At 36.0% G+C, this 27,331-nt stretch overlaps 2 protein-coding genes and 1 pseudogene across 4 annotated transcripts; 1 reads left to right on the forward strand and 2 right to left on the reverse strand.

The window, feature by feature from the left end:
- The first annotated feature begins 6,488 nt into the window (after nt 1-6,488).
- On the forward strand, nt 6,489-13,923 carry LOC18598064 (transducin family protein / WD-40 repeat family protein). 3 transcript variants are annotated; one of them, XM_018121859.2, is made up of 13 exons: nt 6,489-6,795; nt 7,094-7,309; nt 7,403-8,524; nt 8,708-8,830; nt 9,403-9,584; nt 9,699-9,930; nt 10,086-10,295; nt 11,018-11,146; nt 11,729-11,797; nt 12,037-12,159; nt 12,630-12,680; nt 12,773-12,920; nt 13,393-13,923. In XM_018121859.2, the coding sequence occupies exons 1-12, from the start codon at nt 6,562-6,564 to the stop codon at nt 12,914-12,916; spliced, it is 2,835 nt and encodes a 944-aa protein (XP_017977348.2). In that variant the 5' UTR covers nt 6,489-6,561; the 3' UTR covers nt 12,917-12,920; nt 13,393-13,923. The 3 variants fall into 3 exon arrangements, with proteins under 3 accessions (XP_017977348.2, XP_017977350.2, XP_017977349.2); XM_018121861.2 differs by having other exon boundaries at nt 13,401-13,923; XM_018121860.2 differs by lacking the exon at nt 13,393-13,923 and having other exon boundaries at nt 12,773-13,234.
- LOC18598065 (expansin-A9 pseudogene) lies at nt 13,404-14,849 on the reverse strand (annotated as a pseudogene).
- A 1,396-nt stretch (nt 14,850-16,245) lies between these two features.
- Nucleotides 16,246-25,950, reverse strand: NODGS (nodulin/glutamine synthase-like protein). The gene is made up of 18 exons (XM_088806943.1): nt 25,724-25,950; nt 24,831-25,082; nt 23,801-23,869; nt 23,354-23,468; nt 23,174-23,279; nt 22,677-22,833; nt 22,488-22,583; nt 21,889-21,937; nt 20,813-21,081; nt 20,022-20,194; nt 19,673-19,793; nt 19,547-19,599; nt 19,324-19,453; nt 18,773-18,918; nt 17,534-17,722; nt 17,099-17,331; nt 16,667-16,809; nt 16,246-16,577 (listed from the first exon to the last, which is right to left on the reverse strand). The coding sequence occupies exons 1-18, from the start codon at nt 25,883-25,885 to the stop codon at nt 16,515-16,517; spliced, it is 2,526 nt and encodes an 841-aa protein (XP_088663069.1). The 5' UTR covers nt 25,886-25,950; the 3' UTR covers nt 16,246-16,514.
- Nucleotides 25,951-27,331: the final 1,381 nt, after the last annotated feature.

A 27,331-nucleotide genomic window follows, 5' to 3' on the forward strand; every position in this document is an offset into this window, starting at 1 on the left:
GCAGTCTTTTATTCAAACCTAATGCCTAAGATCTTACTTCATATGTATACTATTATTATTTTATTTTTTTTTATCTTTATCTTCACATTTTTTATAGTTTATGCCACTTAATACTCAATACTTAATTTTAGATTAGTTATTTTTATTATTTATTTATTTATTTAATGTCATGTATATTATATTTTCGTAAATTAATTATTTATCATATGTTTGAATTGTTATTACTTTATTATTAGTTATTACTTATCATTTATTTTTATCAAGTAATTTTATCAAGTAATTTTTTTTGTGTAATCAAGCTCTTTATTTACTAAGGATTTCGGAATCTTGAAATCGAGGCCCTCCCATCATACTGGTGGAGCCTTGATTCGGATCCCGAGCCTAGGGAACATAAACTCGGGATTGCGACTTCTCGCATCTCGATCGATTATCCCATCATCGGCCAATTGTTTTATTAATTATATATATGTATATATTTTTTTAAAAGGGTTAACTTTCTAATATTGATTCTCATACCTATTTTATTATTTTAATGCTTAATCTAATAATTTTTAATTTAATCTTTTAGCCTACCATTTGTTTCATTCGTTTATATTATTATTTTATTATCATTGTTTTTGTTATTTACCTATTTTTTTATATATTTTCTATTTTAATGATTTTGATTTTTTTTTACTTATTATTATTATTTTTAATTTATATTACCATGTTATTATACTATGTCCCCATTATTTTACTAACAAAAGACTACATTAAGAAAATCATCATAACTATCACAAACAAAAGCCCAAGATTTAAAACTTACCCAAGATTCAAGCCCAACTTAGCCCAGTATGCATCAGTCTGGCAGAAAGCCCGTGAGCGTACCCCAAGTATTCAGCCTTCCTGAGCCAAAACGCAGTCGTTTTGAATGCCCTTGAGCTGCCCAATCGTATTCCCCAAAACGACACCGTTTAACTTTAAACTCTAACTATAAAACCCCTTTTTTCTTTCTTTTCTTCCCATTTCTTCCCTTCACTTTCTCTCTCTACCCACAAACTCTCTAACTTCTCTCTACACTCTTCCTCCGCTGGATTTCTCCCCCTCCCGCCGGCGAACTCCCCTTGGCCGCCGATCTGTCAGAGGACCCACGTCGACGGACTCCTCCCGCCGGCGCGAACCCCTCTAGCGTCGATCGGGTGCTGCTACTCCCTTCCCTGTGTTGGATATGGTGGAGCGACGGTCGGGCTTCCTTGACCGCCGATCTGTTGGAGGACCCACGCCGACGAACACTTCCTGCCGGCGTAAACGCCCTTGGCACCGATGCTCCTGCTTCTCACGCCGGCGAACCTCCCTTGGCCGCCGATCTGTCGGAAGACCCACGTCGATGGACTCCTCCTGCCGGCGCGAACCCCCTTGGCGTCGATCGGGTGCTGCTGCCCTCTTTCCTGTACCGTGTACGGTGGAGCGTCGGTCGGGCTTCCTTGACCGCCGATCGCCGGTCGACTTTTGGCCAGCCTCTCAACTACCGTCGGTCGGCCTCTCAACTACCGTCGGTCGGCATCTCCCCATTGCACATTTTCGTATTTTTTGAAAAGAAAAAAGAAATTTCTTGGGTTGTTCTGGCTGCTAGGCAAACTTAGGGTGTCTTTTTTTGATTGTGGTTGCTCTCCATTGCTTAGAAAGCTGGTAGTTTTTTTGTTGCAGGTTCTCCCTCTCTCCGGATGCAACAGTGCCCCCTCTCCTTTATACCCGATTCTCGGGTTCTGGAGGGGGCACGCCCCATTGCCTTGTCCCTGGGCACCCAGGGGCAAGTTCCACTATCCTGCCAGACGCGACAAATTCGCGTCTGGCAGGTGAGAGAGGTGCCTGGCAGGGTGCGTCCGCACCCTGCCAGTCGTACCTCTCTCCCCCTTTTTTTTTTATTTTTCATTTTTTATATAGATATATATATTTTTTATATATTTTTAATTTAGTGTCTACATTTTGTACTTTATGTCATGTTGTTGCACACTAGAAAATACTACGTATCATAAGGTTTTTCTCTCTCTTATTCATATGCTAACCAATAATATGAAATATTCTTCTTTTAATCGAATAGAATCGTACAGCAAGCCAATCAAATTAATGGCTTCACCATGTAATCTTAGACCAACATAGGATACTAATATCAATCACATCATTTGTTATTTACACTCAAAATTTACTTATAATATTCGATTTAAGAAGTTTGATACTGCATGATTAGATTGTAAAATTGTATTTCGATAGTAATTTAAAATTAAATGCTTTCAATATTTTCTATTTTTATAGTTACAATTCCTTACTTTTTTTTTGAAATTAAGATTTGATTTTAAATAGTTGTCACGTACATAGTACTGAACTAAGTACTGGAGAGACTCTAATTTTTCCTCCTACGGTAAAGAAAATAATATATACAAGTTATAAGGGAAAATAATTCACCTTGATGAAGTTTTATCCTTGGAAAGGAAGTGAACAATTGAACAGAGGAAAGGCATGAAGCCATTTATGGATGTGGCCTACCTATGGTATTGGAGTCTTTACTGTCATCACTAAACATAAATGATAACCATGGCAATGGAGGCCTCACCTCGCGGTGCATGGCTCAGTGCGTTTTCGAATTACCAATGATCACTCGATATATCATACTGACTTCAAAGCTGATATGATGCCTGCCCATGCGTCATGGAGTGTCTGACCTATAACTTTTTATACATAAGCCAGCAACCAAGCCTATTTAGCTTGTTCACAAAAAAAATCTCTGACAAATTCTTTCAATTTCGTTTTAAAATGTCAATAATTTAAACTTAAAATTATTCAAACGCAAATGACTTTGATTTTAAAATAAATCCAATCTGAAATGACTTGTACCTTAAAATAACCCAAATATATCTTTTGATTTAAAGATCTAGATCCTATCTCACCCGAGCAATTGTACTGAGAATTATTGATCCCAAGAGTTCTCAGCCTTCGCCTCTAAGCAAACCCAAACATGCAATATGTTGTGGGGCACACACCCAAGTCACCAATGGGACATGCCATGACTCAACCCTCAACCTCGGACCTGCAAGGTGAAGGGGAAGGCTTCCTACCATTGTGGCTAATTCTAATTAAGCTTTTTAATCAAATGGCTATGGAGATTTGGAATCAAACCTATTATGGCAAAATAAGGGCGGCATATCCAAAGATTATCATCCTTTGTCGAGAATAGGAATCATTTAAGTATGGAGAAACATCACCCTCCCTCCCTCTATCCTCCTCGAACGAATACTTTGCTCAATGCTCTACAGGGTTCTTCTTTCTTACAGGCCACGAGAAAATGACCATTACGGCAAAATGGATCGAGGTTGTCGTCCTCAAAGTTAATTTTCATTGGATCTTAGCTCTTTCCTCCGATAAAAAAAGGTTTATCTCAATACTTTGGTTCTTGGAACTGGAATACTTGGACTTGGCATATCCGCTTTAAAAAGGCGGACCTTTAACTGAGAAATTCATGATTTGTTCACACTCTTAAGTAAGACCTACCTAAACATGAACGATCCCGACAAGCTTATACGGTTCACTCAGTGGCATATTCTCGATAAGCTCGTTTTGTAAGTATGCCAAAACTTTCTCTCCCTCCCTCGAATCCTGTTTAGCAACGCACATGGTTAGGTGTTGCCCCCCCAACTCCACCACATACACACACCAAAAGTAGGGATGTTTTGTTAGAAAGAACTTAAAATAAAAAATTGCAATGAAAAAGGAGCTTGTGAAAGAGGGCTGTTGTGTTCCAATCGAGCTGAGCTGTCTATTGTTTTTGGAACCAAGACAATGGCAAAACACTCTATCGACTAATAGATGTTAGGATGCTGTTCTTTGTGATTGTGTGGTCAATTTGGTTTTTCAGGAACACATGATGTTATTCAATGGCGAAGAGCTTGAACTGACATAGCTTTTCAATTTTGTCCACATTCAGGTAGAGTGGTGGTGTAAGGCGAAATAGTCAGACTAGGTATCATCTGTGGATAATTTTTTTTATCACCGCACTATGTGGAGATTAAGGCTGCCCCTAAAACCGAAAGAACAGACTTGGTTTAGAGTAGACCCCTAACTAGATGGGTGAAATTCAATGTGTATATATGACTCAGTTTTTGGAAAGTCTGGCTAGTATGAAAAAGATTGATGGAGTTTTTCGTGACGAAACGGAAGGATTTTAAGTACGTTTTTTAAATCTATCAGTATTTTCTAATTATGTTGAATTCCTTGCCGTTAGAGAAGTCAGTAGTATTTTTTTGGAATCTATTCGGTACACCTCCCATGCTTTAATGTTGGAGAGTGATTCAATCAATACCGTGACTTGGTGCAATAATCCGACAAAAAATCCCATGGTCTCTAAATGCTAACAACCAACTATGAACCCTTAAGCTAAAGGTGAAAAAGTGGCAAGTGGTTCGTGTCGACAGGGAAGCTAATACCAACGCTGATAGTTTACTTGGTATGCTTGCTTTCTTTTAAGCCAGTTATTAAGCTGGAATATGGTCGTTTGGTTTAGCCTTTAGCTAGGGTGCGGCCTGTTGGGTTTTGCAAAGTCAAGGGTACAAGAACAAAAGTAGTACATAAGGTATGCTGATGCTCCTTTCGTGACTGGTTTATGCTTTTTGTTAGGGTTGTTGGTTTCATTAATTAGCCCTCAACAAAAGCTCATTCTCTTTGGCTTCTACATTTTTTCCTTGCTAGCTGTTTGGGTTGACTTGTGCTCCTTGGCAATAGGGTGTTTCCTGGCTTCTGACCTTCCAATCTTTTCTTTTTGCCCTTTGCTACTGGTTAGCAAAATATAGTAGTAATTAGATTAATTGGAGTAAAGTGTGGCTATGCTGTCTGTCGATCGAAAGGGTGTTAATTAAGGTGGTGACATGGTTGTTGTAAACTGAGCTGAGGGAGTTTATACGGCTTCTGTTACGTGTTTTTAGCGTTGAGCTTTGGTTGTTAATGTCTTGAGCTAATTGTGTTGAGGTTAAGTGATTTATTTCTTTAATGGTTACGTGAAGGGAAGAAGCTCTTTCTAAGGAAACCCTTTTGCCGCAATGTCTGATTATTCCCACTATGTGTTTGTGTTGTGAATTGCCTATCTGGATGACATGTAACGCTCAATGTTGTATGCAGGCCTTGGCTTGGCTGAAGGGATGGTTAGCTATTTTCCGATCTTTATTGGAAATTAGACTCTTGTTGGATGGAGTCTAGGCTTCTGGTTTTAACAGCTAATTTAATCTTGAGACTTGAGTTGTAGTTCCAAACAAATGTTAAAGTAAGTCGAAGAATGATAAGGACAGATCAATAGACCACACGAAAAATGTGTTGTAAAAAACAAAGAAAGAAAGAGAGAACGTTACAAAGCATTAATTTGTTGAAATAACTAAAAGCTAGCAGAGGTTATATTTTCTATGATGATGTTGACTACAATATATCATCCAACAAAGCTAATTAATCTCTAGTGCTATGATCAAGCGTGCTTGGTTGGTACTATATAACACAATACGTATCAAATTTAGATATATAGATGCATGCCTTAACTATACATTTTTTATTGAATAATCCAGATATAATTAGAAGAAATAACTTCTGTGAATGAAGGGCAAGTGGTCAGCCGTACAAATAATGCGTTAATTATATAATAATACTAATTTTTTAATTTGAGAAAAGGAATTGAAACCCATTTAACTTTTTTTTTTGTTAATTATGTTATTAATAACTTGTGATTATAAAAGAGAGGGAAGATATTGGTAAATATTGTCAAGCTTTATCTTATTCAATTTTTTTTGTATAATTAAAAATAGAATAAAAAAAATTTCTCCCAACTTTAGTCGGTATTATAAGTTATTGACTGGTGATTAAAAGATTGGTTAGTCACTTTCCATGACCTAAATTAATCCAAATCTTATTTCCTTCATGTATGGTGGAGTTGCGTGGCGATATTCTTTGGTACGTGTTGGAGAAGATTGATAAGAAGATATGATAATCCAATATGTTTTGGAACTTCGACTAGGCTGCATGATCATCATGTTCCATTTGTCCATCCATTTAGAAACCTAAAAAATAAAACTATAAAACTATACTTAGGTGGATGAGGACAAAGACCTTGATAAGATTAATTAGTCATGTTATAAAGTTAAGGAGGAATATGATCAAATTCTAATTAATAAATTAAGGTATGAAAGTGGCCAGCAAATTTCGCTCTTACCACTGCACCTTTTCCTTCTTTATCCTCACTCTCTCCTTTCTCTCTTTCTTGTCCAAATATTCTAAACTTTGCAATCTAAAAAGCTTCTTAAATAAGCAAGAATTTGTAATCTTAAAATGGAAAGCACTGGGTTGGGCTTCAAATCAAAGCCCGACATTCAATGGGGTTATTTTTCTATTGGTTTGGGCTTCAAAGCCCACCCAGAAATCAGAATCGAAAAGAAAAATGAAAATAGCAAAAATTTGAAGGACAGACCTTGAGGCTTAAACCCTTAAAAACGGTAAACCCCAACAGCTGAAAAAACCAACCGCCATAGCAGCAACTAAGCAGCAGCAGCAGCCATGGTGAAAGCGTACCTAAGGTACGAGCCGGCAGTTGCCTTCGGCGTTATCGTATCCGTTGAATCGAACATCACATACGACAGCTCAGGCAAGCACCTATTCGCGCCGGCTCTCGAGAAGCTCGGCGTATGGCACGTGCGCCAAGGCGTCTGCACTAAAACCCTAACACCTTCTCCTTCCTCTCGCGGCTCCTCTCTCGCCGTCACCTATGTCGCCTCCTCCCGTTCTTCTCTGGTAAAAATTCAGTCTCATTTTTTTTTCTTTTATCATTTTTTAAAATGTACGCTCGGTTTCACTTTTCCTTTTTCCAAAAAAAAAAAAAAAAACTAAAAATTGCATTTGGTAACAAAAATAATAATGTTATGCATAATTTTAATTTGGCATTGATAAATTAGGAACTTTCAAATAAATTGTTAAAGTAACGACCAAACGGAGTCTTAAGTGGTTTTTTTTTGTTGTTGTTTTAGTATGGTGAATTTTGATGATTTTAGTAAAATATGTATGAAGTGATGAAAATGGGTCTAAAATGCAGGTAGCAAGTGGTTATGCAGATGGTAGTATAAGGATTTGGGATGGTGATAAAGGAAGTTGTGAGACCACATTGAATGGACATAAAGGGGCGGTGACTGCTTTAAGGTACAATAAGGTTGGATCTCTGCTTGCTTCTGGAAGCAAAGATAATGATGTTATATTGTGGGATGTGGTTGGTGAGACTGGTCTTTTTCGCCTTCGTGGACATCGTGACCAGGTTAGTCATTTGTATGTTTTCTGTTAAAGTTAACAAATTATGGTGGTATTTGAAATTTGTACATGTAATATTATTGGCTTTTACTTCTTGTAGGTCACAGACCTTGTTTTTCTTGATTCTGGTAAAAAACTTGTTAGCTCTTCCAAGGATAAGTTTTTAAGAGTGTGGGATCTTGAAACTCAGCATTGTATGCAAATAGTTAGTGGCCATCATAGTGAAATTTGGTCTATCGATGTTGACCCAGAGGAAAGATACTTGGTCGCTGGTTCAGCAGACCTTGAACTTAGATTTTATGCTGTCAAGCATGATTCAACGAATGGAGAGTCTATGTTGAATGTAAGTGGGGCTGAAAATGAGAAGAATGGAGAGTTGTCTACTGAAAACAAGTGGGAAGTTCTAAAGCACTTTGGTGAAATTCAGCGACAAAGTAAGGATAGGGTTGCAACTGTGAGATTTAATAAGTCAGGAAATTTGCTTGCTTGTCAAGTAGCTGGAAAAACAGTTGAAATATTCCGTGTACTGGACGAAGCTGAATCGAAGCGCAAAGCAAAACGTAGAATTAATAGGAAGAAAGAGAAGAAATCTACAAAAGTGGTAGCTGAAGCAACTGAAAATGTGGAAGCAAAATATGGTACTGAAGAAGCGGGGAGTTTCCCGGTTGTTACAGTTCCTGATGTTTTTAAGCTCCTTCAAACCGTTCGAGCCAGCAAAAAGATCTGTTCCATTTCTTTCTGTCCGATTACTCCGAAGAAATCACTAGCTAGTTTAGCATTGTCTTTGAATAATAACTTATTGGAGTTTTATTCAATTGAAAGTGGTGCAAGTACAAAAACACTTGCTATTGAGCTTCAAGGACACCGTTCTGATGTCAGAAGCGTCACACTTAGTTCAGACAATAGTCTTTTGATGTCAACTAGTCACAATGCTGTTAAGATTTGGAATCCAAGTACTGGTTCTTGCCTTCGAACCATTGATTCTGGTTATGGATTGTGTGGTTTAATTGTACCTCATAATAAGTATGCAATAGTTGGAACTAAAGATGGAAAAATTGAAATTATAGATGTTGGTAGTGGCACTTGCAGTGAAGGTGTCGAAGCTCATGGTGGCTCAGTAAGGTCCATCGCTGCCATTCCAAATGAAAATGGTTTTGTTAGTGGAAGTGCAGATCATGATGTAAAGTTCTGGGAATACCAACTCAAGCAAAAACCTGGTCAAGTGTGTTCCTCATACCTTCATAACCTCTTTAAATTTTTTGAATAGCAAACTATTGATTTTGCTCCAACACTTAGCCTAGTTTAGCTTTGCCATCTACATTATTTTTGGGAACATATAACTTATCCTATTTTAAAAATGTCTTGTCATATTGAATGATGCTAGATTGGTCTTGTTGATTTTCAGGATTCTAAATGCTTCACTGTATCAAATGTAAGAACTTTGAAAATGAATGATGATGTACTAGTGGTTGCTGTAAGCCCAGATGCTAAATACGTTGCTGCTGCATTGTTGGATTGCACTGTGAAGGTAGGAATGATTGACATCCTTCTCTGCTTTGAATTTTACTTTGTCCTCTGTTGTTTGGCTTGGTGATTTTCTTCTATTATGGTTTTCTATAATTTGTAAATAGAAGCATCATGAATTTTCCTGCTCAACTTAATAAAACTCAAGGTTCATATTTGTAATTGCTTTTTCCCTCATTTCACTTTTGTTCTGCATCTTTATCCGTCTGTCGTGATTGATATGGGGGTGCTTACAGTAGAGAACTCAATGTACTTGCATCCCTATGCCACCTGCACTAGCATGTCTTATGAAGATTAATTGACATGCACTAATTGAATCTGTCTATTTATAAAATGATTTAATCATTTCATGTTGGTTTTCATTTCTCCTTGAACATGCTGTGATAGAAGCTACTACTTAAAAAAAAAATAAAATGAAACTTCAGCAAATGAAAAGCAGTTTTTATTGCTTAATTTGATTATAGCATGTATAATGTTTTCTAATCTTGTTGTAATTTAGGGATCTCAAGTTAACTTGACTTGGATTACTATGACCCTGTCACGATCATAATGCTTTTCTTGTCCCTTTTGCTGCAGGTTTTTTTTATGGACTCACTCAAATTTTTCCTTTCCTTATACGGTCACAGACTTCCTGTCCTGTGTATGGACATTTCATCAGATGGAGAATTGATTGTAACTGGATCTGCAGACAAAAATTTCAAGATTTGGGGTTTGGATTTTGGTGACTGCCATAAATCTATCTTTGCTCATGCTGACAGGTGCTGTATGATTGTAAATTATTATGCAATGTAAAAGGCATCTTAATCCTTATAGTATATGTGTTTTTGGTGAAAACTTTTAATTGCCAACTCTGATGAGATATTTTGTCACAGTGTTATGGCAGTGCAATTTGTCCGCAATACACATTACATGTTTAGTGCTGGGAAGGATCGCCTTGTAAAGTATTGGGATGCTGATAAGTTTGAGTTGCTTTTAACTCTTGAGGGACATCTTGCGGATGTTTGGTGCCTTGCAATTAGCAGCCGTGGTGATTTTGTTGTTACAGGATCTCATGACCGATCCATACGCCGTTGGGATCGTACTGAGGAGCCATTTTTTATCGAGGTATGTCAATGTTTCTGCTATTTACTGAACGTAAAGTTCTTGGCTCAGGGAAGAGAATGCCATAGTTAAGTTAGTTCTTCTTACTGCATTTAAGATTCTTGTTTACCTTGGTAGCTGTATTTTGTTTTCATGTCTGCCACTGCTTGAATGTGCAGGAAGAAAAAGAGAAAAGATTGGAGGAAATGTTCGACGCTGACATTGATAATGCATTTGAAAACAGATATGCACCTAAGGAAGAACTCCCAGAGGAGGGAGCTGTTGCATTAGCAGGGAAGAAAACTCAGGAAACCCTGACCGCCACTGATTCAATAATTGATGCACTAGATGTGGCAGAAATGGAATTGAAACATATAGCTGAACATGAGGTATTCTTCTCTTGTTCCATTTGTTCTAGGCTGATGTTTTCATGGCTTTAAATAGCTGTTAAATGTGGAAAAGAGGTGGGATCTATCTTTGAATGCCAAATTTGTATGTGACTTTCATTGGTTGATGCTTTTTACATTATTTTCTCCTTCACTTGGGAAGAAGGGGAAAAGAAAAGAAATTTGTTGAAGGGCAGGGGGTTAAATTTGATTTTTTTTTTTTGAATTTAAACAGTCTTATCGTTTCCCTTGGTAACACAAGTTTTGCTAGAACAAGTTGATTATATGGAGCTGGAGACCATTCTTGGCCATGATGCTTTTTGTCATTTTAAAATGAATGCTTCTGGTTAACTTGGTGATATTAAGGATGATTATTGTGTCCCCTGCAGATTCTGCTGATTTTGCTAAAGCTAGTAGTTATCTCTTCTTTGAAATGGTTTACATTGTTTTGGCTTAGGTAATAACCTAATGTTAGCTGCAAGTTACCTTCAAAAGGAAGCCTTAAGTACATATTCTCTGTCCACCAACGTCAAAAGGTTATGCTTTTGGCTTATAGAAAGATTTAATTACCAATATTGAGTCTATCTGGCAGAGAAGATGATGATCGTGCTCAATAATAGTAGTTAAGAGTGATAAGGTTGAAAAGCAGGATAAAATGCTTGGTGGAAAGGGATAGTTTGTCAATATTTGTGCTGAAATTAATATGTTTACCTACGTTATTTCAGGAGGAGAAAACCAGGGGAAAAGTTGCTGATTTCGAACCAAATATGATTATGCTTGGGCTATCCCCATCAGATTATGTCCTCCGAGCTCTCTCAAATATTGATGCTAATGATTTGGAGCAGACTTTACTGGTACTAAGCATTGTGCATGTGATATTCTCTAGTTCTAGTACAGCATTATGGAAAAGATTATATTGTGTTTTACCCTTGTATACAAGTGCATGAGTGGAAACAGACACCCGAAGACTGGTCTCTGCCATTTCTTGTTGATGAGGATTAATTCTCATTAGCAAACTTCTGGATTAACCCCTTTTTGTAATTGACAAGTCAAATTTGTTCTTTGCATTCTACCTGATTGTGACTAATTCCTTCAGATTGTAGCCCATATTTTTTACTTGTTTTGTTAATTGTTTACCTAATAATAGGACCAAAGGCCACTCATTTTCTGAAATGTTTGCCACTTTGAAGAAAGGTTTTTTTCCACATTTCATACTTGTTAATAGCCAAGTTAGCAATTCATTTTGTCAAAAGAAAAAAAATGCCATATATTCAGTATGGACTATCTTTATGTCTCTAGTAGTTAAATTGAACTTTTCTCTTCTGGGTTCTACTGGATGATGCTATATGGCTGTGAATAGGAATAGGAGAATGTCATTTTTTTTCCTCGCTTCTTAGTTGATTTTAATATCTGACTGAAGGTGGTTTTCTGCCCAGGCCTTGCCATTCTCAGATGCTCTCAAGCTGCTCTCTTATTCAAAGGACTGGACTTCAAATCCTGACAAGGTGGCCTATCTGTGCTTTTAGATTTGCTCATGCTTGGATTTGTTAGTAAATAGAACATATGGCATGCACGCCGTGGATTCTTTCTCTCTGTCTCTCTCAACACTCACATACACACACACACCTACTGTGGAGAATTTAATTTAAGGTTTTGGTATCTAACCTTGTGATGTCAGGAAAGGCATTTGAGCACTTGAATTATAGTACTTATGTTGTTATTAAAATATATGCTGTATGCACAGGTTGAGCTGGTTTGCAGGATTGTTACAATGTTGTTGCGGATGCATCATAGTCAGTTAATTAGTACCCCATCAGCCAGACCAGTATTGACTGTTCTCAAGGAGATTCTTTATGCGAGAGTCAAGGTAAATATGTACTTTGGATTAATGCATACTATTTTTCAAGCTAAAAAGCATCTGTACAATTTTTAGAATGAGATAGTACAACTTCTATTGCTGAGGCAGTTTTATGCATTCTCTGTAGATTCATTAGGTGCATATACTAGATCTGAAATGAAGCTTTGCATAAATATGGTCTCACGAGGGTCCTTCCTTCAACTGACATTTGAATTCGTTGATTGAGTAGAGGCTTTATTTTTATTTGTCGTAGTGGACACAATGATTTTTCCCATTGGATAACCCCCTTCCTGACCCCCCAGCGTTGAATCCGACGCATTCCCTTGGAACAAAAACATTCAGTTCTGCAAGTAGTATCCCTCAATGATCTCTTATTATTGATTTTAAGTGTAAAATATTCACTAACATATTCCGTAAACATATTTTAAATATGGGAGATTTATGATTTATTTCATTGACATAACCTTTGAATTTCCCAGGAATGCAAAGATACTATTGGTTTTAATCTTGCAGCAATGGATCATCTAAAGGTTTGTAATGGCTTTTTGAATCTTGTCAATCAAATTTGTAATACATTAAGCTGAAACTTAATTTTCACTTTTCGTGTCTCCCTTGATTTCAGCAATTGATGGCTTCAAGATCAGATGCTCTCTTCCGAGATGCAAAGTCGAAGTTGTTAGAGATTCGTTCACAGCAGTCAAAACGTCTAGAAGCAAGAACAGAGACCAAAACAGAAAAACGAAAAAAGAAGAAACAAAAGAAATAAACTGGTATACATGTACCCGAGCATTTAATTCATTGGTTGGTACATGATTCTTTTGCCTAAAAACTAGAGCTTGAATCCTCTTTCTCCTAATTATATATATATAAAAAAAATTCATGTCTTCAAGATGAAAAATATATATATTTTTTCTTTTTTTATAGGGGTACAATTTCCAAGATGAGCTTCTTTCATGCCTTAAGTAGAAGCATATTTCTTTTTGTGTTTTTGTAAGTTGTATTATTTGCCTCGACTCTCTGTAATACATGTACATCAGTCATCGATTAAAAATTTTGATGCCCGAATGAATACTACCAAGGAAAATTTTTGCATTGTCTGTCGTAGAATCATCCACTGAATTTTGACTCAAGTACTTGATGGTGATACTAAATCATCCAAACTGGGATCATTTCCATTTATATATCTCTACGTTGGCATACAGCTTTTGGTTTCAGCAGTATTGCTAATTACTTTGATATAAGAATCCTAGGTTTCAAGGCAATCCTCGGAAGTTTTTACTACCCAAAAAAGTCTGATCAAATTGCCAGTTCTTGGGAGCGACATGCCATGAGGTTGAAGTTTTGCCATCGCTTGTTCTAACTCGGAAGGACAGGTCTTCCCCGACTAACTTGGCGTCGGTCTCCCATTTCTGACCCCAGTTTCTCTTCAATGGTATCCATGTCTGCTTGTTATCACCCTTCAGTACATGCACGCTTATAACATCCCCGGCTCCTCCCACGTTCCATACTGACACCAGGTTGAAGTAAGGGTTGCCTGTGACCGTAAAACGAATACCTCCTTGCTTTTTGCACGGTACCCTGCAATATAACTCAATTTTAATCTTTTAAGAATTTTGATCATGTTTCTTTCGGATGTAATTTTTTTATTACAATTTGATATTTTTTTCATGAGTTACGTTTTTAATGTTAAGCTATGTGTTAGTTGTCGAAATACTATTTGATTATAAAATATCAAAATCAAGCATTTAATAATATAACTTATTAAAGAGAAAATTATATAAATTTTATTTTTATTCTCAATTGTGTTCTTCAATCATCGACTTTAGACTTGAGAGTGCAAGGAAGAAAATTAGAAAAAAGGAAGCAAACCTGCGGTATTGGACAGGGACAATGCCACCTTGATACTCAGCAATTTGACCGAAAGCAGGCTTGGCTAAGTCGAAATGCGCGCGGGGTGGGTTGCACCATCCTCCATTGTCGCTAGGAAGATCGTAATTAGGTGGACAACTGTCTGTGGCGGTCACGATCAAAGAAGGCTGCCCTGGTTTGCACCATTCAGAGGAATCTACACATTTGATCTCAAAGCAAGCGCCGCATTTCTGCCCGTTGTTGAACAAAGCTGCGCTCAATGCCGCTGTGTTTAGGCCGTAACCCATTTTCACTACATCCTCGTAGCCACAAGCTCCCCCTACATTCAACATAGGAAAGGAACGACGACTAGTTATATAATTTCTCCATGAATATGTCTTTGAGCCAAGAATGGAATTGAATCCTGGACTTATAACTTTTCACAGATTAAATGAATAGATATCTTAGCTTTCCTTGTAATCTTTTGTTTTTTTAGATATAATCTTAGGATTAACAAGAGATTAATCACCCTTCAAAACGAAGAGTGGGAAGCTTTGACGGCTTTTCAAGAATGTCAAAGCTTCGTAAACGTAGCCATAGTTCATACCAAATGTCCCTGAGCCACCCTCGTAGAAGGTGGCATGACCCTGCTTCCATGGGCCAGGCTTGAATGGTGGTCGGCCCTTATGCTTACGAGAAACTACAGGATTGCCAACTCTTCTCACGACATGGTGAATCGAGCTTGTCTTTTTGACAGGATGGTCTGCATGGCATTCAGGCAATAATAACATAATAATAACAGCCAAAAGCAACAATGTTGTTGCAGAGAAAGCCTTGGAAGGCGATGCCATGGTTTGCTTTGGCAAAAGGAGCCTTTGATTGTGTCTTTGCTAAATTTTTGTCAGTGTTGAAGCGTTAAAGGTATCTATATAAGTACTAGATTTAGGTACATTTGCAATGCCATATTTGGCAAATGCATCTAAAAAGAGCTAGGTTTGAGGTTGTTGCTTTAAACTATTTCAGTTGAGACGAAAGTTGAGAGGATGTAATTGAATTACTCCTCACCTCTCCTCACAGAAAAGTGGGATCTTATTTTTGCAACGTTCCCTTATATATTTTATCTAGTCGTGAATTTAGGAAATTGAATCCAATTGCTTATAATTAGGAATAGTCTTGTCCAAACTGTTTCTTATCCATATTATTAAAAAAAGAAAGAAACTCCAAATAGACCATCTATGGTTTGATATTTTTTCGCTTGATTCTAAATCCATCAAATAAAAATTGCTCTGAGAAGATGAATGCTAGCCATCACTTTGGTCAAAATTCTTAACAGCATATATGTTTGGCCCTAACCATGCCAACTTAAATGACTAAATATCCCACTTATCTTCGCCGCTCAATGAACAAAGTATCCCATTGGCCTTAATCATTTTTTTTCACACTTGTTTTCCGTTATTAGTTTCTAATATGTGATAAGATACTTTATATCAGATTTAAATTGAAAAATGAGATTCAATTTTTATAAAAGGGATTTAAAAGTTGTGTGAAAAATGAGTTCGACCATATTGTTCAATGTGAGGATCATACCGATATAACAATAGTAATTTAAACAGCAAGTTTGCATGGATTCATGGTTAGTTTGCATATTGCTCACCAATTGTTTTATTATATTACTTTGGTCACTTGTGACTTGTTTGGTTACTTAATTGGTTCAATACCGAGATGTTTTATGTTTAGTTTATTTTTAGAAGAAATGCATCAAATAGTGAAAGCAGTTGAAGATATTTTTTTATTCACTACCTTGACCATATAAATATGTATCAGTCTTAATGAAAGACGTATGAACGAATGAGTTGAAATTCTGGTATTCTTTTGGCTTTCTTTTCTCTTTTTCAACTAATTTTCTCATCTCGTTGAGTTTAGTGTCAAAATTTTTAAGTTCTGTTATCCAGCAGAACTCAAGGATAACATCTCTTTTTTCTCTGTTTGTCCGCACACGGAACCAAGGATAAGTCCTGTTTTCCCCTGTCTGTCAGTGCAAAGGACCAAGGATAACTCCTCATTTGCTTGGTATAAACTATTCCAAGCAGAAACTAAGTTTTTTGCTTCTGCCTTGTGCTACGTCCCTTTTGAGTAGCCTTTGAATAAGTATTCCGAGTTGCTATTGAACCAACACTAAGGAACATAGAGAGAAGAATATAGCTTCCGCTAGGTAAAGGGAAAATGGTTAAATTCAGAAAAATGGACTGATAAGCTTAAGAAAACGTATTGAGATAAACTTTATAGTACAAAATGTTATATGCATAAATATAAAAGTAGCCAGCATCACCAGATTGTTAACCATGATGTTATTGTGAGGGCCAACTAGCATTATTTATTTCCTCATGATTGGCACACCCAATGTCCTCTAAAAACACATTGGGCCTAACCAAGCACACGGATCAAAGAGTTTGCATAAAGGAAGAGTGACAAAATGCTTATTCTGCCCCCATCTGTCTGGAGATCGATTCATCAGCTTAATAACGGTGTATAAGTTGCTTGTATGCATCCTTATTCTTTGAATAGTAGTCAATTTCTGCCTGCATACATATATTCATGCTCAGCATAATTTGTGGATTGAGACAGAACATGAAAGATAACTTCATCAAGTTGAAATGGTTAAACTTACCTTTCGAACTCCTTTTATAGCCACAAAAAGCTTTTCACCAATCAGCTCCCTCACGACATTGTCCTTCTGAAGAGCTTCTAAAGATTCAGATAGTGATTTAGGCAGCCTCTGAAGTTTCCCCTCGAGTGTAGCTGGGTTTGCATCTGTATCATTGATAAAACACACTAAGATACTAATGTAGGAGTATAAATTTCAAGTATAACATCAAAGGAAACTTTGCTTTCTGCAGAATAACTTTTTAACCAGTTTATGCAATGCAGGTGTTGGAAGTTTCAGATAACAGAAAGTTAATATATTCGGTTGAACTTATTTGTTGCTAAGTGACAAATATTCATGAATGTCAAGTAACCTGGAGATGAAAATGTTGAGAAGAATAAAAGTCCTTCAATAATTTGTTATCACATATGGAAAATACCAAGACTGCAATCTTACCAATAGGGCCAGGCAGACGAAGATGCCTTCGCAGGCCATCAATTCCAGCTGCAATTATAGCAGCCAAGCCCAAGTGCGGATTGGCACATCCATCAAAAGATTTAATCTCAAAGTTGCTGACAAAACCATTCGGGATCCCAGGTGGGCATGCAGTTCTTAAAGGAGCTTCTCTGTTTTCTTTTCCCCAGCACTGATATGCTCCGCTCCATGTATTAGGTTGTATGCGATCATAACTAAAGGCAAATAAAAGTTGAAGCAGAATGCTAAGAATGTACTACTGCAAAAATGTAGATTTACTAAAAACTGTATTTGTGCATTTCAATCTATTGTTTTGCTGTGTGGGCATACAATATTATGAATGCAATTAATCTCAGTATGACAAGCTAAGAATTGATTACCTAAAATAAAAAATTTATTTGGAAGTGGAGAACATACCTATTTGGAAGTGGTGCTGTAAACGCCAAAATTGAAGGAAGATGATATAGAACCCCTGCCATGAACTCCTCCCCAACTTTAGACATTCCATGCTGAGAAGATGCATCAGATGCCACAAAAACATTTTTTCCGTTCTGCCATAAACTGAGATGCACATGGGATCCAGAACCTATATCATCCAAAGCATACCTGGGCAGAGATACATAGTTAAAATGTTTGGAATTCTAAGTTTCTAACATTAGAAGCGGAACATGCATGATGCCTCGCAGCATTTCACTTACATGTTTGACATGAAATATAGCTCAAATAATTAGAAAAGAGTCCTCTGATAATCATCATCTATTCCTTATTATATTAACCAGTTATATTTAATTAGGCAGTTGGGATATTTTAGAATAAATTATTAGTATATTATTCATCTGGATTAAATAAATCCTCCATCTGCAGTACGGCTCAAAAAACCAAAACAAGTATTGGACAGAACCATTTAAACTTCAGCCCAAGCAAACATGGATAACAAAAAGCATTTAACTCATAGTGGCCAGTCTTGCATGGACAAGGTTCATATTCTTAAATCAGCAAGTCTTTCCAATGGCATCTGCTTATCCCCCAGTGTTCAGAAATACAGACCTAGAACATTAGGACAAGCATGCAAGCAGTGGTCAAAATAACAACGTTGGAGTAAATTTCATGGATGGTCGTTAGGGCTTTGCTTTTTTCCCATTTTGTTCACTAAACTTTAATTCATCTCAATTGGGTCCCTAAACTTTTTAAAATGTATCAAATGCAATCACTGCAATTGGTTTCATCCAAATAAATAACTAAATAATAACATAATATCTTACAATTTAAATAACCAGTCATTTAAAAACTTCATGTCAACTTTTGTGACTTATTTTTCTTTTACTTCCCATTTTTGTTTTTTGGTTTCATTAGAATGGGAAACTTAGGAAAATAAAGCAGATAAAAAAAAGGGTTAAAAAAAAAGAAAAATGAGAAGACAAAATAGAGAAAAAGAAAAACTTTCAATAATTTTTTTAATGACATAACTCCTTAAATAGTTATTGTGTACTCATTTCATCATTTATTTTAAAAAAATCATGAGGTGACCATATTTGATACAATTTAAAAAAAGTTAGAAATCAAATTGAGACATATTGAAGTTTGGTGAGGAAAGCAAGAAAAGGGTATAAGTTTAGTGACTATCCCTCAAATTCACTCCACAAAGTTGCAACTTACTTCGGGACAAAAGTAGCCAACAGCCCATGTTTACTTGCAACAGCCCTAACAACTTCACGTGTGAAAATCAAATTGTCAGCAGCATATGTACAAGCAGTGTGCCCCAGAGCCATTTCAAACTGACCTTTTCCAGCTTCTGCATGCAACTGCAAATTTTAAAAGCTAAAGTTAACAGAAGTAGGGAAGAGTAAACTTGCACTTCCTAAGAAGCACAATGTAGCATACACACGGGAGGATTATGTTGTGTCTGCTGAGAATTAAAAGAACATACTAATAACAACAGAAATTAGGTTGTACATATGCGATACAATGTAGCATACACAGGTTACTTAGGCAAAGTCAAAGTTGACCTCCCCATGTCTATTCTTATCTTTGATTATATTGTGTCTCAATGGAGATGCTCAGCCAAATGCATGGCATAATGAAGACAAATTAATTGTAGGTAAACTATAAATACAAAGGTTAATGACTGAGCCTCCCACACTATCAGTTTGATAGAAAGTGCCTCCCATGAATGAAGAAAACAAGAACACGTGACTTCTCAAATATACCTGCTCAACAACAACATTCAAGGAATTTAGAGCTGCAATAATTTCTTGAAATAATGTGGAGATAGCATCAAATCCAGAAAAGGAACAGTAAGGTTTTGAGTCAATTGGCACCCACTCCTCTTTCCCATCTCTGAACAATTTCAAGATTAAAATTTCATTATAATTGAGCAGAGGCTAAAGTTGTTAAAACAAAAAAAAGGATAAACCTGCATATATCACACACCTTTCTAGCTTTTTCAAGAGATAAAATTCATTTTCAAATCCTGCATTCATTACCTGCACATATAGCATTCATTAGTTAAGCACGAAATAATCCACTATTACATGTATTAAAGACCTCCTAACATACCAAGTTGAACTCATCTTTTAAAACTTTTGAAACCCTTCGTAATGCCTCTCTTGGGCAATATTCCCATGCTTCACCAGGTTTAAGGTGCATGTCAGCCAAAACCATCTCCTCTTGTTTAGTCCTATTGAGGAAGAGGGTATCGACATTACTTTAAAGGAATGATGAAAATTAGCACTATTAGCAATGATAATCATGGTCTTGTTGATATGATCACCACCAAAGATCTGACAGCACAGTGGAAATATGGAATGATATACATATGCATGTGAAATTGGAAGGTGTTAAAAGGGCGGTTACAAATATTTCACATTGTGGTAAATCAGATAATAATTCCTCAAAGATACGATACCATGGAATTTCCCTCCTAGTTGATATATCAGGCATCAGTCTGATCTCACCCGTTCCAGTCAGATTAGTCTCTTCAGCTGGACCATCAATAGCAGAAGTCAGTCCCATGCATGCAAACGTCAAACCAACACCATTTTTCTTCACAACATTGTCAAAGCGTTTCTTTGGAACAACCTGAAATGTTAAATAAATTAGAGAGAAAACAGCTAAAATGTAGTTTATTGTTTCAGACATGATAGTCAGGAAGATGGCTTGAACAAATAACTTTCTACAATAGCTAGTATTCAATACCTACCATATGGTTATAAGAGTTAATATGAGAAACAAGATATAGCCTAAGGCATCATCATAAAGCATGAAAACCTCAAATTTTTCTTAAAGCCATCATAATTTTATTTGGCTCAATCAAACCATTTTATATCTATTTTGGTGTAATAAAGCCCAATTGCTAGCACAATGCCTGCAACATCACACTTGCAACAGAAAGTAACAGAATATACAATATTTGTAAATAGATTAGGATTTATGCACCATAGGGGAATGGAGCATGAAAAAGCCAGCCTATGATCCCCAAAGTGGCATCAAAAGAAAAGAAAAAGGGGAAATCAATTCAATTTTGAAAATTAAAGATTTGCTCATCAAAGTTGGTAATTCCTTTAGTAAATTTTTTGAGTTCCTCATTTCTCAGATAGTGGCAAAGAAAAAGCGGTAAGTTCAAAGTCTTCCATAGAGTTTTCATGATGAATCTTAATCACAGAATAACTGATTTATACTAAGGAAAAGAAACCTTACACGGCACCTATGCTGTCCAGAAGCATCTACCCATATAATACGAACAAGGGAAACACTATGTTCTGGGACATATGTCCCTATCATGTAGCTGGGAGATTCACTAGCATTTGAATCAAAAAGTTCCCTGCCTAAATTAATCTTGTATAACTGAATCGCATTCTGCACAAAGATGTCCTTGGATGCTTCAATAGCTTCAGCGATTGAGAGATCACGATCTATGCATGCATCACGTAGAACAGAAAAGATAACTTCACGAGCTCTTTTGGCACCTGAAAAAAAGGAGTAGATTTAGGCATTATCATAATATGGAAAGTATTTTGAGTAAGATATGGAAATCTAAAACTTGAAAGCAGTTACTTTTTACTCAATATTTTTCCTTTAAACTTCATAAGTTGTTTTTATCAAATAAATACACAGATACCTCAAGGCTTCTATACTTTTCAAATGCTCTAACAAATTGCTCAATTTGTCTGCCAATATGGTGAATGATAAGGGCCATGCATAGGCACACACTCACTCCCTAATGAAATTAAATTCATGTTTGTCCATGAATAACCAATACAGACATGGATTCACATGGCAAGACCTCTACATGTCGAACATGAATAAACTTTGAAAAAATTAGCTTCTATAATGAACAGCTACTTTTTCATCATATTAAAGGGCTAATAACAGTTTCGTTCTGCCAAAATTTTGAGAGAATCTCTGTGTTGCGTAAGTCAGCACTTTTAATGAATACCAAAAATTTTCTATTCGAAAATTAATCATTTCTGTTTTGTAACACTTGGAAGTTTTCCACAATCTTGCAATGCACAAGTTTTATCCTAGCACTACAGACAAACATCAGCAATTTGACTAAGATCAAGGTCAGGAATCTGGATCTCCCTCAAGCCTTTTGCGAAAGAGTTAGAACAAGGTGCATCGTGAAAAATAATATTCAAGGCATGTAATGAGTGATCAGATAAGGACAAGAGGATATTAGTTATAGAATGCATTAAAATCGGAAGCAAATTGAGAAAGCAGCATAATTGTCAAGCTATTCTATGATATGTCAGTAGATGATAACTTCAACAGACCTAAGTAGTATGTTTCAGGAGTTGCATATGCATCAGTGCTGAACATCACCTGCAAATTTTGAGTTTAAGATCAATCAATATTAAAACAAACTTAGTATACATACAAAAGGAAAGAGCAAACAATGTCTATTGACAGCTTCCTCCTTTTGAAATGCAACAGAGGGACTGATTCCTCAGTGCAAGTCCAGTTAAATGGGATGAAGGAAATGAAAGAAAATCACCTTGCGCTAAATAAGACAGCCATATGACTAAAAAGAGAAATGCAAACCACAATTCATCTTTCTACACACTATCAATATACTTCCACTTCTGGGGAAGGATAAGGTTACTAAATTAACTACAGTAAGGGAAAGATAAGCATATTGACCAGAGAGAGAGAAAGGAGGTTGTTAAAACACTAATTCTCTCATTACAGCCCCTGTAAGAGAGGTTGGGTGGATTTTATGGAAAAATACTCATATGTTCTCACTGTATGTACTGGGACAAAACCCTTTAACAAGAAGATGTGCATTTATCTAATAAACTAATTCTTATCTTCTTAAAAACTTCTGTATACTGAGAACATATTCTTGATATTTCCCTTGAGTAACTGTTCTCACCTTCTTTATGGGGGCTAGCTCCAAAAGCTCTTTCACTGAGGATATCATCCCATGAACACTGAGCTTGGGAATTGCCAACCCAAAGTCAAGGTAAACCTGAAAGTACAAAATATTATACGTAAAGGAACATAGCAAATTGAACAATAAGCGTATAGGATGAAAGTGACTCCTGGAGAATAGAATTTTCACCTGGGAATAAACAGAGGCTAGATATGAAGCTTCCTTTGAGAATGGGTAGGATGCATGTAAAAGAACTATGCGACAGCCAGAAAATCTTGTGTCCTCTAAAAGAGTTCGGAGATGAAGAGGATTGGATAGTCGTAAATCCAAATCTTTGTCTCCAAAACTAGTTGTGGGAGAAATGTAACAACATGAGAAATGAGAAAAAATCTACTGAAAGAGCATACAGGTTGCTTTAGTGCCATCAATGATAGCTCAATGATAAGAATAGTAACTGGAATCCTAGAAGCTGCCTGGGTCTGGGGTTTCCAGAAGGGGGCCTAGACAAGCCAGGCCACTTCTTCTGCATAAAGACCAACACTAATTCGATATAACCTTCAATTTCATCTGCCCAATTTTCCCAGACCCCCTTTCACATTGCAATCCAACTCCAAGTTCCTCATCATCCTAACCATCAATAAGAGCATAATTGGGAAACATTTTACAATCTAAAAGCTATCTCTTACCCTGTGTGTATCTGCAATGGCAAATCAAACTGTAGAGCAACCTCCAAACTACATGTCAAAATGTGGTCAATAAAGCTTTTATTTGTAACACGTACAGGCTTCCCACCTGAAATAGGAAACTGTTCTGTTACTTATATCCTGTGATAAATACAGAAAATCCAGTTCACATGCTATACTCACTTTGTAAAACTTCAGAAAGACCAATCTCAGCATCCTCTCTGGTGACATGTGGATTGATTTCCAAACCACTGCGGTATGCAGCGATGCTTTTCAAGCCAACGATCTCATTTGCAACTGTAACAGTGAGTTAAGGACACCAGTGAAGACAGTAAGCTCTTGTCTATTCATCCTTACCAGTTAGGCAGCCTAACCTAAATAACCATTCATTGGTAGTCAACCCAAGTTACATTAACTATCCTTAAAATTTCAATCATATGTTGCAGATAAAGTGGTGATTTTAAAGCATCAAAACAAATACACTGGAAATAAGTATTTTTTGGTTATGAATGTCTATACCAGGTCATTGGGTGAATAAGATGTGGTAAAGGTGCATGCAGCTTCTTCAAGCCACATATCAGTGAAATAAAATATGACTACTATAAATGTCTATAACTATCTGAAAGGATATGACCTCAAGCTTTTCAAAAATGTTTCAGTGAATGCATCCAATGTCCAAGTAGATCCATCTGGCAGCTCCTGAAAGATACATAACACCAAGGATAAAAAATCATACTACTGAACACCCAATATGACCAAGAAATTTTGAGGTCTATTTAATTCAAAGATGCTGCTCAGACCAGTACCTAAACCTTGCAAATTATGACTAAACCCTCCAAATTCCACAGGCTTAGGTCATCAGAGAATTTAATATGGGTCAATGCAGCTTTTAAATGCAGATAAATTTTGACAAATATCTTAAAGATATTATCTGAGACAAGTAGAGACTAATACTTAAGATGCATGTATAGACAAACTATGCAAAGAGGAGCAGGACAACTTAATATGGACAAAGTGAAAACAACATCATTTTCGCTAAATGCAGCACACGACCACACATATGCCAGCAACATTGGATCGAGGGGATCATATCCACAAGAACTTATAAAGGAGCTCTTGAAATTTTTTAGCCCAGTGGACCACTTCCAATTCTCTCTGGTCTAAGTCTTTCATTAAAGTTTTCAGAATGGACAGACAGACATATCCACCTTATATTCACTCTGCACACGAGTTGCCTACATAATTCAAAATTGAGAATCAGGCATAGTGGTTCTCAAATATTCTCTGTTTCCTTCAATCTCCAAAAATCACAGAGCAGCTCACATGCAATACCAGCAGATAACACATGAAAATCACAGGCATTAAAATGAAGAATCCTTGAGAAGTGCAAAATTTGCCAATATCAAGATCGACATCTGATAATTAATAGCTATAAAATGGATATGACTTCTTCCCTACTACACACTTGCACCTTTGCCTACTCATTTAAAAGTAGTCATATGCCCCTAAAGTGTAAACAATGAAGAAGTGAATTTAAAAAATGAAAAAAATCAGAGCATATGTGTGTGCTAATGAATGTAAAAGTTGAAATAATATGGTGATGATGTTTACATTAGAATTTAAAACAAAGTTGAGAAAGAAGATTCAGAAAGTATCATACTCCATCAAGAATCTCCTCGGCGAGGCGTTCAATTCTCAGTATCCTACCGACAAATGGAACAAAATTTTTATGCCACTGAATGTCATGCTTCTTGTCAAGCTTCAATCCATCATCAACAAGAATCGCAGAGATTCCTGCAGCTTTGAAGCATTTTGAGCTAATGGCCTGTAATCCAGAGGATCTGCGATATTGTTCCACAGCATCCAAGGATGATTCCGTGCCATAGAGTTCGGCAATCTCCCTCAAATTCCTCTGCCAAAAGCAAAATAACGCTGTCAAAAAGATTAACATTTACCCCTTGTTATTTGCTTCTTAAAACAGTTGCTATAAAACAAAAGAAATGATAAAAAAATTGATCAAAAAATTTTTTTTAATGTAACCCCAATCGTAACATAATTAGAATATTACTTCCTTTTTGATGCAAACGTAGTTTTTGCTTAGAATAAACAGTTATTCATTTTCAAACTGCAGATTTTACATTCCCAGAAAATGTCAATAAAAAAGTCTACTTTATCAGTTCTATTTGTAAACTTGGAACTAAAACCACCCGTGATCTTCATTTACAAGCTTAAAAAAGAAAAAGAAGGTAAGATTCATCTCTGGCTCTCGATTTGTTAATAAAAAAATAAACAGAGCATTAAAGAAATAGTAGTAAAAGAATTTTGAATCTGAATGCCGTTTCAAAAGTTCAAGATCCAAACAAACAAACAACAATACACCACAAAGAAAATAATCCAAAAGCTTCTTTTAAAAAATTTCTTTCAAGTTTTCACCATTGCTTTACATTAAGCAACAAACAGAGATAGTGAAATACTCTTGAAAGTGAACATAAACTCACTCGATTATAACGAAAAAAAAAAAAAAGAAAAGTTAAAGAAGATTTAGAGCGGTGCCTTGAAAGAGAGGGAGTGAGGAGCAAAGGATACGGCATGGCCAGTTGCTTCGGACAAAGAATTGATGAAAGCGAAAGAGGATTCAAACGGAACAATATTATGAGCATGAGAATCCACCAGCTCCATTTTCTCTATCGCTTCTCTCAACTCCGCAAATTCCATTCTTTTTTTTCTCTTTCTCTCACTCGGTAACCAATTTCGCTTACGAGAGCAGGGACAGTAGCTTCTAAAAACTAAGTTTTGTAAACCATTGACCACACTTTTAAACTATAAAAAGCCCGGTAGAGTTTGACTTTTTTTCTGTGACACTTTTTTCTTTTCTTTTTGGTTTAAATTAATTAAAAATGATATTTATAAAAAGAATTTAACAATTAATGTATTATTTATTTTCTATAATAAAATATTAAATAAAAAACATTTTTAGGAAAAAGTTGAATTGGAGCCAGCTCTTTTTGGTAGGGGAATCGGTACCAATCTTCCATGAATACTGAGATGTAAGGTTGGTTTTACTTGCCAAATGAGAAATTTTCAAACGGAAAGAAGTTCTGTCACATTTGATTCTTTTGGTAACTTATGGAAGTTATATGGTAATAATTGAGCATAGCCACCAAACAAACTTTACCTTGGTGGAAAAAGGATTTGTCAATGATTGAGACACACAAATAGCTGCTGGAAAATTAACATATCTTTCTGAACCTTCAGTTTCTGTTGCTTCCCCTTTCGCCCCATGTGTTTCTGTTTCGGTTTGGTGACCATTTATGGCTGCTTTAAATTTTTAGTATATGCTTTCCCGTGCGCTGCTGCGCTCGGGTTCGTTTGGTATTTTCAAGAAAGTAATTCCATAATGTTCGATTAAACATATCCATAATTATACGTTGACAAATTCTGCATTTACAGCATTATATGTAGCCATCGCTCTACTTTTATTATGATTTGGCTGACATTTCATGATTGATGTGAATTGATAAATTAAATCTTCAATTCTAAACTCTATACAAAATAAAATTTTATATTTGTGGGTCTTGACTATGTATATCAATTAGCTAGCTTTTGCTCTACTTTTATCTATAATTTGAAAATCTTAATTTGTTGTTAGATTGAGTTTGTTAGAGTAGGGTTTCAATTTTATATATATCTAGGTGGTTTTTTTGTTTAAAGATGGATATTACAAAGTAGCTATATTTGACTTAATTTTTATTCTGACAGATGTCATAAGTCTCTTGAAAGGATTGGGTGATGAATATTTTGTTTTTTTTTTTTTTTATCATAGTGGCTATTGTCGAACAACAAGTCTTTTTGTTAATTTGGAGTTTTTTTGATTGGATGTACTTGGATTACTTCGATCAAATGAGAATATTTTTTAACAAAATCTCAAAATATTGGGATTAAATTGACCAATATGGATTAAAGGGATTAAATTGATGAAAATCCCATAATATTGGGATTAAATTGACCAATATGGATTAAAGGGATTAAATTGATGAAAATCTCATAATACAGGGACTTATAAGGTACTTTGACCTGATTAAAATGATTAAATTAAAATATGTATAAGTAAAATATAATTCTATTATTCAAATTTTTAATCAAAAATTATAAATATCATAA

Source organism: Theobroma cacao, chromosome 5, assembly GCF_053813885.1.
Source record: "Theobroma cacao isolate CCN51 chromosome 5, ASM5381388v1, whole genome shotgun sequence".
NCBI classification, from domain to species: Eukaryota; Viridiplantae; Streptophyta; class Magnoliopsida; order Malvales; family Malvaceae; genus Theobroma; species Theobroma cacao.

Coding starts and splice junctions, on each gene's coding strand:
- LOC18598064 (XM_018121859.2), top strand. CDS start 6,562: ATGGTGAAAGCGTACCTAAGGTACGAGCCGGCAGTTGCCTTCGGCGTT. Junction 12,160..12,629: donor TTCTTTATGCGAGAGTCAAG/GTAAATATGTAC, acceptor TGAATTTCCCAG/GAATGCAAAGATACTATTGG. Junction 12,681..12,772: donor CAGCAATGGATCATCTAAAG/GTTTGTAATGGC, acceptor CCTTGATTTCAG/CAATTGATGGCTTCAAGATC.
- NODGS (XM_088806943.1), bottom strand. CDS start 25,885: ATGGAATTTGCGGAGTTGAGAGAAGCGATAGAGAAAATGGAGCTGGTG. Junction 25,083..25,723: donor CTCACTCCCTCTCTTTCAAG/GCACCGCTCTAA, acceptor TGCTTTTGGCAG/AGGAATTTGAGGGAGATTGC. Junction 19,454..19,546: donor CTCTTGAAAAAGCTAGAAAG/GTGTGTGATATA, acceptor GAAATTGTTCAG/AGATGGGAAAGAGGAGTGGG.